Genomic DNA, 12,461 nt, shown 5'->3' with positions numbered 1-12,461 from the left:
CTTTTTTTTTCCAGTCACATTCACAATACAGGAAACACACTTGTATACACGCGCTGTACGGTAAGTGAGCGGCGGGCTCTGTGTGTGTTGTTATAGTCCTAGTAAAGGAGGAAGTAGATCAAATCTCTGAAACTTGAAACCAACACAAGATAACCCAGCTACCACTCCTCCCAGCTTCAGGCCATCAAGGCAACTGGCTGAAAGGGACTGAGTTATATTGTTAACTACTTGCTGTATACGTTTTGCATCCGTTTCAGTTAAGTTTGAGGGAAAAAAAGTAGCAGATCATCGATGCTGCTCATCTTTTGCCATCTATCAGCATTAGGTTTTTATTCCTACTGCATACAAGATATATAATATAGCCTTTAAAACCATTTGATCTTGTTTTTAAATAAATACTTATTATGAAGTGCTTGGAACTCATAAGTGCGTCCCAAGCACTTGGGATGCAGTTTGTAGGCTTGAAAACACAGAATAATAATATTGCTCTTCCTGTGTTGTAAAGCCATCTTGTTTTTGTTTGTCACACAACCACTAATTCAGCGGCTGTGAATCACAGCTAGCATAGCTAACGACAACAGCTAGGGACTTACAGTAGCTATGACATGCCATTAACTCTTGACATCCATTTCAGTTGTGATGCTTAAAGCTGTCTTTGGACTAATGTTCTCAGGCTGGGCAGATCAACCACCACCATCTATTCCTTCATTTTCTTGGTTTAAAGCAGAACTAACACTAAGTAAGCACTAATAGTGGGCATAATCATTGGTTCACCTGACCATTCCAACAGCACAAAATGCCATAAGCATTCAGCTGGAGGTATAACTGTCTGTTGATATGGAAAGTGATTTTTTTTTTTTTTAAATAATCTTGGGTATATCCAATATGTTGACATTTGTGCTGTTATAAACACTTAGTACAACTAGGAAAGTATTCTTTTCCATCATTAATGATCGCGATTAGAACAAAGGATTGACTGTATACATGCGTTTGCCTGCCTGCATATGCCATTAAATTGCATATGCTCCTCATGCCTGCAGCTTGCACAAAGAAATGGACGAGCCACTTGAGAAAATCCAGAAAGCCGGATACACCGCTTCAGCAAAGGGGAACACAAAGGAGTGGAAGGGGTATGCCCTGTCGGCCACGTTATAGAACGTAGCAGTGCCCTCGTCACAATCCAACAGCACACCTATGCGCTTTGGATTGGGATTGACCAGCACGGTCTCACCGCTGTTGTACCAAGCCGACAGCTTGACGTTAAACCACTCCACGCACCAGGAGTGGGCGTTGCGGCCCAGTCGACTGGTGGGACCTTTGCGGTCAATGCTGCTGTAGGCCAAGCCTACGCCAATGAAGTTGCTGCTGCTCAGCCGGACTTCCCAGTAGTGGCGGCCTCTAGAGAAGCCCTTGGAGGCGAGCACCTGGGAGCAGACGGCGAAGCGTTCGGGGCAGTCGGGGTAGTTTGCGTGCTCGTCTGACACAGAGGCCTTAGTGAAGCCCTCGCTCAGTGCGATGCGTTTGTGGGCCGTCTTTGGATCCAAAGTGAGTATCGTGCCATCTGGTGGGGGACAGAAAAAAAATAAATAAAGGCCGTGGTTGCTACTGTACTACTTTATGAGGGGCAGATGCCTGCTGCGCTCATGCACTTACATTTCAGAAGCTCAGTTCTTTTCTCAGCAGATGTTATGTTTGGGGGAATGTCCGACGTTTCTACAACAGAAGACGAAAAAGACCTTTGTTATTTGTTCGGCTCCGGGATAACAAATACAAGCTTTAAAAAGGGAAAACGTTAAAGTCAGTTTAGGGGTGCTGGAGTACTCTCCTGCATATGAGAAAAAGTTGTATAAAGCCTTTTGTGGCTCCAGAGGGAGCTGCACACAGTCTAATAAATTGCCGTAAGTGATGTCACTTGAGACAGTGTTAGTTAGTGCTGGATTGTGGGTAATTTAGGAGCCAGGGTTTGACGAGGAAGAAAGGAACAGAAAAAAAAAAAAAAAAAAATTGTGGGGGGAAAAAAAAAAAAAAAAAAAAAAAAAAAAAAAAAAAAAAAAAAAAAAAAAAAAAAAAAAAAAAAATAAAAAAAGTTGAGAGAGGGAGGGAGGGAGAGAGGGGGGAGAAAAAAAAGAGAGAAATCTACCTTGGTTTTCTGGTTTTGGATACAGGATACAGCCTCTGGGTTCGTCGCTCCCACCGAACTCCAACAGGTTCTCCATTGAACAGGCTTGATCCTTTTTTCCCATGTTGTCCTCTTTGGCTTGGGGAGGTTTTTGTTCTAAAGATAAAAAAAATAAAAACAAATTGTTTTGTTATGTAACTGCAGTGAAATATCTGAAGAGCTAAGTGTTATGTGACATGAATTAAAACAATGATCAGGTAGAGGCAGTGACACGTTACACAAGAGTCTTCCCTCATTAATATAAATGGGTTGGAGTAAAAAAATAAAAATAAACACACACATCCAGGGCTCGACAGTCATTTTGAGAAATTGGCAACCAATTCTTGGCCTCTATCTGCCATCAGTAGTGATCACTTTTTAATTTTTAAATGGTTTTAATACTCATTTTCTGCAGTATTGATGCACTGGTAGCCGCTGAGCTTTCTGCTCTCTCTTCCCTCCGACAGCGAGCTGACACACACTCTATTGCAGAGACGGCATAGCCCCGCCTCCTCTCCCCGCCGCATTCTCACTGGTTGAATATGATAACTTGCGGGTTTGGTCAGGGTTATTCCACTCTCCCTGAACGTTGGTGTTTAGTTTGGTTTAGTTTGTTTAGTTTGGCAGCATAATGCTTAAGTAACTTCTAACACAGATAGCATAACTTCTACATCTATTTGGCAAATAAGCAGCACTCAGTCAGTTAGCTCCATGCAATACTAATAACAAAGTTATCTAACAAATGATCCATTTGACGTCACATGATTAACATAAAACGACATGTGTGCTCATAATTACAGGCACAGATTTCCTATGCTCTGTGGTAATCAGGGTACCCCTAGGATTCTCTAAGTTAAATGCAATCCTTTTTAATACCACCTGGGATGAAGTTAGGATTCCAGAGTTAAGAGATCAATAGCATCGAAAACTACAGGCTCTAAAATGAGCATTAAGTTGAACCAACACAACATCAAACTGGACAATAGAACCTTCATGAGGGTATGATGTGTTGTTTTAGAATGCATTAGTTTCAGCTAGATGTTGTCTAATAAACAGACATTTCCTTACTTTGAGGTTTCTTCTTTGGGCCTGCTTTGGGTTGAAACCCTTGATCTGTCCACATCAGCTCTGAGAGACAGGAAAAGGCAAAAGAAAAAGGCATGTTATTCTTGAACCAAATCAATTGGCATGCGTTATAAAATGCTTGTCATTCACATATGTGTTTGAGAGATGAACATACCAGTTTCCTGGGAAGGGTTGAAAGGCGTAAAGCCCCGATAAGCTCCTGAGAACATGCCAGATAGTGTCATTAGATAAGATCAAACTTTACTGATCCCACACCGGGGAAATTCACACATTACAGCAGCTCAAGAGTTTACAACAATAGAAAAAGGGGAAAAAAGTGACTGGGTTATACAAATGAACCAAGATGGGAAAAGATATTCCACCTACAGTATAATAATTGTCAACACACAGTGTTGCATTGCACTTGAAAGATACAAAAAGAGATTTAAAGAAGTCATTAAAATAGTCTGTTAATCAACATGGTTTCAGACAGTTACCCCAATACCGCATCCACAAATTTGAGGAATATTATACTGGAGTAGAGTAAAACGTGTTCCACGCTTCTCGTGGTCAGAGCGGTGTTGATGGCGATATTACGCAACTGCGACCTGGGCGACTGTGTGCCGAGGGTCTGAGGCGCCGAGCCGTGCGCCTCCAAGATTTGGTGACATCACGGACTGGGTCTCACTAGTCTATATCGAAGACGTTTCATCTACAGGATAGTTCCGGTTTCCGCCAGAGGTTCCGCCGGATGTCCCTCACCTTCCTCTTTCTTTGTGCTGGCATTCTAAACTCCAGCCATTTCGGGAAACAAGTTCCTTCCCGAGGCTATTTTGCAGAAGCACCGTTGCTCTGTCTGGCGCTTAGCGCCGCCAAAGAAGATTGCGATTGGTTATAAAAAAAAAAAGCCAATAAACCCGAGCACGTTTTTTTTCTCCTATCCAGGAATGTTGTGTGGACTAGCCAGACCCTCCTCCGCAGCGCCGTGGAGGAAGGTCTGGCAATGCGAGGGGAGGGTCTGACTGGCGTTGCAATGACTGGCCGCTCCGACTGCTTGGACCGCGCTGTCCGCACCGCTGCGACTCTGCTGACCACGAGAAGCATGAAACCTGTTCAAGCGTAGCACTATTGTTTTGATTTCTTATTCCACCAATCGCACCACGAACCAACTCACCCAAAATTCCAGTGCTAATATCTGCAACAAAATTGGACATGGTTGGCTTCACGATACTTTAAGGGATCTTCATCCATTAAGTTTCCCACTTAACAATGTATCTGCTCTAGCATTTTACAAATGACTCTGATTGCATACGTTTTAGTAGAAAAGTGATACAACCACAATGAAAACTGATGTACTCTGTGTGTGTATATTTTATTTACCTGGCCTTTGTCCTGCCATAAACTGAGAACCCCTGAAAAGGCCAGGTGGATGCTGGTGTCGATAGAAGTTCCCATGTGGCCCCACAAAACCAGGTCCATGAACTGGCTGGAATGATGGCTGGATGGGTGGACGACCTGGACTGTGGGACCTGGGCCCTCTTTTCTGCTTTTCCGGCTTGGGTTCTTCTGAAACAGAGAGGGTGAAATCAGAAGACATTTTGTGCACATTTTTTTTCAAAAAAAAAAAGCTCATCAAATTGTTTGCAAGCACTTAAATTATATGCCTGACAGAGATGTATGAAGGTATTTTTTCAAAACCTCAGAAGGTGCAGTACTGCACCTAAACGTACATATTGACTAGCAAAAAAAACAAACACATTTTGCTTCTTTTTTTCTCATTATGTATGAATGTTTATCATACCCGTAGGTTATAACATACCAGATTTCGGCTGGGATCCAGTACTTCCAGAAGTTGCGGATGCCGAGTCAGGATCTGCTTTCCCATCTGTGAATGGGAAGTGGACTGCATTTACATAGCGCTTACAATTTGCCTCTCATCCCATTCACACCAAGGTTATAATAGTTTGGAATTTTTAATTAGTAGAGTGTTACACAATATATATATATATTAGGCTGGGAATGGGAAATTGATATATGAATTATTCCAAAGCTTCAAATAATTACGTAAATGTTAGAATAATTGCATTATCAAGAACAGACAGGACCACTGAAGTTATATCAATGTTAATTTTGACTTGTGAACTCAACAAGGAGCCAGTCTCAGCACTACAGAATAGTACAGACAATGACTAACATAAGCCTCAAACAGTAGCTTATTTATGTGTGAAATACAATCATAATACAGAGTTTGATGTCGTCAGTTGTTGTCTTGTCAGAGTCGAGGACGTCTCCCTTATTTAGTCAGGGATCGCCCGTTCTTTCCTCAGCATCACACCGTGCTCAGACAAGGACACGCAATGGCTCCATGTTATCTTGTTTAGAGTACTCCGTATAATATTATTCTATGCAAACAGTTTAATAATAACAAGAGGAAAAAGTAAGTTAGTTTTAAGTCAAGTTTTCTAACAGTAAACAAATGTTAAATCACTGTGAGCCAAAACCTCCGATTTCAGACGGTCCCACTTCCAAAAGTTTCTCTACTTTTTTCTTAGATTTGGAGAGGTCTGGGGTCTCATTTATAAAACTGTGCTTATAAAACAGCTTTGATATACCAGACGTATTAACAGAACTATATATTATATCCAAACAAGCCTTAGTGATAAAGTTGAAGATTATATATAATATTTATTTAAAAAATACACTTAGCTGTCTGCTATTTCCCTCTGGAAACAGCCGGTTTCCCCCATTTATATATTTACAACATACTGTGATTGTTAACACCTTGCCAACACAGCATCAACTAGTGGTACCCCCCCACCCCGAGATACAATTTGAAGACGAAAGAAAGTGTAAAACGCAAACACACTTTTCTTTATTCAGGTTTTGTCACAAACAGTATTAAAGTTCGGACTGATAACGAGGACATTAAGGGTAACGATTGCGCGAGCTTAACGGCTGTATTTCCAGACTTTAACATTTTATGATATATGCACAGTATTAAAGACAGATATTTAGTTATTTACACTGTGTTCTCCCGTTATCTAATGCTAGGGTATTTGATGCTATCCTGTATTCCATGGAGTCGGGCCATCCCCTCCTCCTGCGCTCCGTTGCGGACTCTGTGACGGTGAGACAGCGCCGATTAAATATTAATAACTAATTTTTATTTAAGATTTGAGTTGGAGGAGTTTATAGAACAATTATCACTCAGTACAAGCGCAAATAACACTGCTGGATTTCATCTTCATGGTAACGTGGATGATATGGAGTGAAGAAATGTGCGTGAGGCATCAATACTAGAAAATATTATGAGTAATTGTTATTCCCATTTACTCTCTGCAGTCTGACTTCAGTTCACCACCGCACCATCTGCGTCGTCAATTCATTTTGTCTCCAAAATGTGCGGATGCATGGGTCAGAGTTTGCGTGGAGGACCGCGCAGTCTCCCGTCAAGTTTGTTTTTTATAAATCACAACCTTTGCGTGGGAAGTGGCGTACGCACATTTTCAGCCCCGTTTTGTGCGTACGCCACGTTTATAAATGAGATCCCAGAGCTGTGCAACCTTAAATCACCCGTCTTTCCTCACTACATCTTAGCCTTTCTTACCCTGTCCATTAACTACTTAACATTAACTAGTTAACATTAACTACAGGATGCCAACCTCTTTTTTAAAAGAGAAAAATGTGAAATTAAATTGGTTTTCTTATAGGCATCAGCCATGAGAAGCAGGTAATAATCCGGTTATCATACCGGCTGAACAATCTGGCATCCCAAGTTTTAGTTTAGTTAAATTTTTTTTGAAGGGTTAGGTTTAGCTTTTATGGTTTTACAGTAGTTGGTTTTTGTTAGGGCCAGGTATAATGTCTAAAGTCTAAGTATTTAGCTATATATCCATAAAAATACATGGTTAAAGAACGGTTTAGGAACGGCCGCATCGTTTGAATCTTTTCAACTGGAGTACTCTTTCACTAGCACACTTTCACTTTTCACTAGAAAACTTCACTACCTGCATTTCATCCCGACCTCAGTTGGAAAACATTAGACTGAGCTGAATAGCTTGGTTTATTGGCATTTGATCTGCTTCAATGTTTAAATCATGTCCCTGTTATTTCAATCTACAAGACTAGACTACATGCGCAAAACCATATTGATTAAAAGGTGCTCTAAGCGATGTTGGGGGACGTCACTTCTTGTTGACGTTCAAAGTATTGTCAAACAAAACGGACGGTAGCGCGCCCCTCCCTCCTCCTCATCCCGTCAAACCTGATTCACACACACTCGCACACTGACAGCAGCAAGCTACGAAGCTACCATCTGGAGCAACTTGGGTGTGTCTTGCTCAAGGACACTTCCACATGAGAACAGGATCAGCTAGGGAATCAAACCGCCAACCATGAATTTAGCAAACGACCCGCTCAACCTCCCGAGCCACAGATCCCCGATCAGTCCCAGTAGCCCGCCACCACGAAACACAACATTGATTAAGTCAACTAGGGATGCACCGAATATTCGGCCACCGAAAATTTTCAGTCAGTACCCGATCCATTCCACCTGCAAAGCGTCTCCTAGGTAAAGAGGTTGAGACGGACCACGGAGTGAAAACAATGAAAAGTGCTCTTAGAGTCTGTCAGCACACGTTTCAGTGAGATCTGTTCGGATCCTCTGCTCTTCATCACGACTGTACTTGATCCGCGTTATAAAGACCATTACTTGGATGCGGAAATAAAGCAGGGCGCACGAGAAATGATCCAGGCCGCGATGGATGCGGAGAACCCGCGTGGAGACGGAGACGGAGCGGTGACCAGCGCAGGAGGAGATCAGAGCGCAGAAAAAAAAGACTTGTCTCGCTGCACCAGATGAGGGGCATGCACCCTCGTTGTCTGATATGTTCAGTGAAATCCTGCAAGAAAGTGCCTCAATTATTAATAATAATAATAATAATAACAATAGGTAAGCTATTCTGTTCTTAGGCTACTGTATACTGTATGTGACTATCAGATTGTAGCCATATTTCTGCTAGATATTTTTTTAATTAAACTTTAATATTAATTTATACAATTGCAATGCCTTGATTTTAGTAAAGTTAGTACACAGTCATAGCCATAAATGCAATGGTACTAATAATTGGCTTAATTTCTTTCGGTGTTTCGGTTTCGGTTTTCGGTCTTGGTTTCCTCTTTTTTCGGTTTTCGGTTTCGGCCAAGAATTTTCGTTTCGGTGCATCACTAAAGTCAACATTTGACTCCATCTCCCAGGATCTCCCACAGGACACAAACTCACCAGGCGCAACAATGCCAGTCTTAAGTTCTGCAACAAAAGTTGGACACGATTTGCCTTCGTTATAATTTCATAACACATCTCCGGATGTCAAGCCTCCCACTCACAATGTACCTGCACAGTTACCTGGTTTAAGTTTCAGCAGTCTGGCGTCCAGCGGCTGTTTCAGGAGGTCTGTCAGATGCTCCTTCAGGGCAGCAGAGAAGGCCTGTGCTGCCGTCACCTTCTTGGAGTCCAGGTTGATTCGAGGGGTGTGAGGTTCAAAGTTGACGGCCGGGGGCAGGTTAAACGAAGCCTTTGAGTAGAGGAACACAATGTTGTTTGCTTGACGGGAAAAAAGGTTTAATTCAAAACAGTCGAGATAAAGCTATACTATTTTATATCGTTGATCAAATACGAGGCAATACTGTAATTGAAATATCACTGGAATGATGCCAGAATAAAGTTGTCAGATTGCAGTGGGACGGTTGAAACGTAGCAGCAACGACATCTGGCCTGTTCCCAGGTTTCTTCACAATCATTCTGTCTCCTGTACATATGAATTGTGCAGTCACGTGTGATCTTAAATTCAGAGATTTAATCAGGTCAATCCTCAAAAGTTGTAACTAGAATGATCCTGGTAAGACATCGTTAAATATTAAGGCTGCTTGATTATGGGGAAAAAAATAATAATTTTGGTCAATTGTTAAATCACGATTATTTAACATGATTACTCATTGACTTTTGGAAAGATGGTGCATTTACTGAACTTAAAAAACAGTTAAACAAATCAAAAGGGAAAACACTTTCACCGTGGAACTTTTTTTCCATTTAAAACAGAAGACAAAAGAAGGGTTTACTAGCAAAATGTAATGTGCAAAATAATTGTTTTTCTCGATTACGTTGTTTTTGCGATCGTTAGGAGCCAAAATCAAAATCGCAATCAAAATTTGATTAATTGCACAGCCCTATTAAATATATAAAATTATACTAATATGTTAAACTGAAAGTGTGCTCTGCATCTTTGTATAACTGCAGGACAGGTTCACATTTTCAGGCTTTTGGCAGAGTCACTACATGTCTTTGCCAGGCATGCCATATATTGTAATTTTTTGGACTTAGTTGGACTACTCAGAAATGCCATCAATTTGCAAGAGAGTTACTTTAGTTTGGGATAATCATGTTTTGAGTTTTGGAAATACAGTTCCCATGCAAGCACAGGGAATGTCATATTAAGACCAATTGATTTACCTAAGTCAGACTCAAATTAGTCGGCTGAACTTTGGAATTAGGACTGTGGATTTTGTCCCCCATCACTTGTGACTAAAATCACTTTAGAAAGGGATCACTTTTGCTGTACATATGAGCATGTGAGTGTTGTATTAGGATGGAGTTGAAAAAGTGTGAACCCATCAATGTTCATTTAATTCTCAGAAAGTTTCAGTTCCATGTCAAGGCATTGTACGTGTGTGTGTGTGTGTGTACTGTACTATATAGATGCTGTTCAGATTGATAATCACAGTTGTCTCACCTGTAGGAAGGCCAGAGTTTGGGACTGACTCAGCAGACTGTGGATATCTTCTCTAGCTTTGCTCAAAGTGTCAACGTTTTCGGTGAACTTCTTCGCGAGACCCTTGAGTTTGGTCTGACCACCCTCCAGCTCGCGGTCCACTGTGATCAGAGCATCACGCTCCTCTCGAGCCAACATATCACGGATCTGCTGATACTCAGCTGCCAAAGCAGCCTTCCTGTTGGTCGCCGAGTCCTGGGGGAGAGGATCATGAGATGATCCATAAATAGATCAGTAGGTAAGAAGACAGGTAAATACAGGGCTTAGACTAAATAACAGAAATACAAAAACTCAAGTGCTACGGATTGCAAATGAACAGGAATCACAGAATAAATACATTTCTCTTTTTTTCAAGTTTCTTCTTTTAAGGCACAAGGTTTTAAAAGAAGACTATGAATTATTATTAATAATACAGCAAATGGCGAGGGTTACCTTTAGCTTGTCCTGCATGTCACCCATTAGAGATAACACATTCTCATTCTTCGTAATCTTCCCGTCCAGCAAACTTAACTTGCCTCTCAGGTCGGACTACAAACGGAGAAACATGATACATTCAGTTAATTCAGACACACACACACACACACACACACACACACACACACACACACACACACACACACACACACACACACACACAGGTGTTTTTTACAAGTGCTCACAACAATGTATCCTGCTCTGGTCCATCTGTAAAAGGTTGTCATTGGAACTAGTTTGTGCCACAGAAATAGTCCCTATGGAAACTGTTGACAGCATGTGCTGTGCTTATGTAGACAGGTGCACAGTTTCTGGAAGTGTGGGTTTAATTTATGAAATTCAGATGTTACACACACACACACACACACACACACACACACACACACACACACACACTTTACCTCTTTCATGTTCCTCTGCTCCTCTGGAGAAATGAAGGAGCAGCCTTTGTGGACCTGCTGGAGGCAGAGGCTGCAGATTGGCCGGCCATGTTGGCTGCAGAAGAGCTCCATCAGCTTGTGGTGGTCCGGGCAGATGCGCTCCGACAGGTCGCCGACAGGCTCGATCAGTTGGTGGAGACGAAATACTGGGTTTTCCCGGTGAGGCCGCAGGTGTTCCTCGCAGAAAGAGGCCATGCAGGTGAGGCAGGTCTGGGACGCTTCTGCTTCCATACATGCATCACAACGTATGACATTGTGTTTTTTCGCGGCTTCATTGGTCTCCTCGGACGTTTCTTTCAGGCCGGTCTCGCTCTTGCTCGTCCTCAAGTTGAAAGTCTCCACAACGCTGCTGAGGACCGTGTTTTTCTTCAGCTCCGGTTTGGTGGCGAAGAGGGTCCGGCACTGAGGACAGCTGTACGAGTCCTTCCAGGTGGCGAGCAGGCAGTCCTGGCAGAAGTTGTGTCCGCAGGGGATGGTCACCGGACAGTCAAAGGGACTCAGACAGATGCTGCAGGTCAGTTCATCCTCCAGACTCATCAGAGAAAACTGACTCTCGGCCATCTCGGCCATGATGAAACGTCAGAGGACGCTGCCAGGGAGAAACGAAACTTAACAAGTGCATGAAAACGAAACTGAGAGAGAAACACCCCGATACTCGTTTAAGATTAATTTTCCAAAGCAACATTTATTCTCAATGTCGACGGGTTTTCCTCTAGTTTAACGTAGTTAACTTGGTTAGCAAAATTGCCGTGCGTATGGTAAAACCATCAGTGTAAAATCTTAAAATGTTACTCAAGACGATGTTTGAACATTCAGCGCGACGCTGAGTTCGACATTATATGTTTACATTGACATTTTTTAAATCACATGAACAGGCTACTCGAAAAGAAATATCCCCCACAATACCTTAAATCCTCGGGTGTGTAGCTAGTTCAACTTCTCACTCACTCCAACTCGACGTTCGGCTTACCGTCTGTCCCGCAGCGGTGCTGAGCGCAGCTGGTGCGATGTCGCAACCCGGTGTCTTGTAATTGTGACGTACAGATCCACTTTTGCGACACGACTGTCGGGTGGTGTCGCGACGTCATACTATGGAACGCCAACGAGGTCAAAAATACGTTATCAACGTGTTAACAACGCGTTAACAACACGTCGTCAACGCGACAACCTTTTCACGCTTCGTTAACGCGTTGTTGACGTGTTTATGACGTGTTAACGACACGTTAACGACGCCTGAGTATGGAACGCCAACGAGGTCAAAAATACGTGACTTCTAACACGTTGTCAACACGTTAACACGTTGTCAACAAGTTGTCAACGCGTTAACAACACGTCGTCAACGCGACAACCTTTTCACGCATCGTTAACGCGTTGTTGACGTGGTAATGACGTGTTAACGACGCGTGAACAACGCGTTAATTTCACGTGATTTTGAGCCCTTTGGCCCACTTTGACCAGTTTGAACGTGTGAGAGTCATAAATTCCCAGTGGCTCCTG

At 42.5% G+C, this 12,461-nt stretch overlaps 1 protein-coding gene across 1 annotated transcript; it reads right to left on the bottom strand.

Annotated features, from left to right (window-relative positions):
- Positions 1-799: 799 nt before the first annotated feature.
- LOC120567579 (E3 ubiquitin/ISG15 ligase TRIM25-like) lies at positions 800-12,004 on the bottom strand. The gene is made up of 12 exons (XM_039814494.1): positions 11,871-12,004; positions 10,926-11,553; positions 10,483-10,578; positions 10,012-10,245; positions 8,628-8,796; positions 5,043-5,108; positions 4,604-4,789; positions 3,399-3,443; positions 3,227-3,286; positions 2,141-2,275; positions 1,654-1,713; positions 800-1,561 (listed from the first exon to the last, which is right to left on the bottom strand). Exons 2-12 carry the CDS (start codon positions 11,532-11,534, stop codon positions 1,029-1,031), a joined length of 2,193 nt encoding a protein of 730 aa, XP_039670428.1. The 5' UTR covers positions 11,535-11,553; positions 11,871-12,004; the 3' UTR covers positions 800-1,028.
- Positions 12,005-12,461: the final 457 nt, after the last annotated feature.

The sequence above is a fragment of the Perca fluviatilis genome, chromosome 1 (assembly GCF_010015445.1).
Source record: "Perca fluviatilis chromosome 1, GENO_Pfluv_1.0, whole genome shotgun sequence".
Lineage (NCBI taxonomy): Eukaryota > Metazoa > Chordata > Actinopteri > Perciformes > Percidae > Perca > Perca fluviatilis.
Note: the sequence above shows the minus strand (reverse complement) of the source record. Positions and strands in the feature narration are given on the sequence as shown.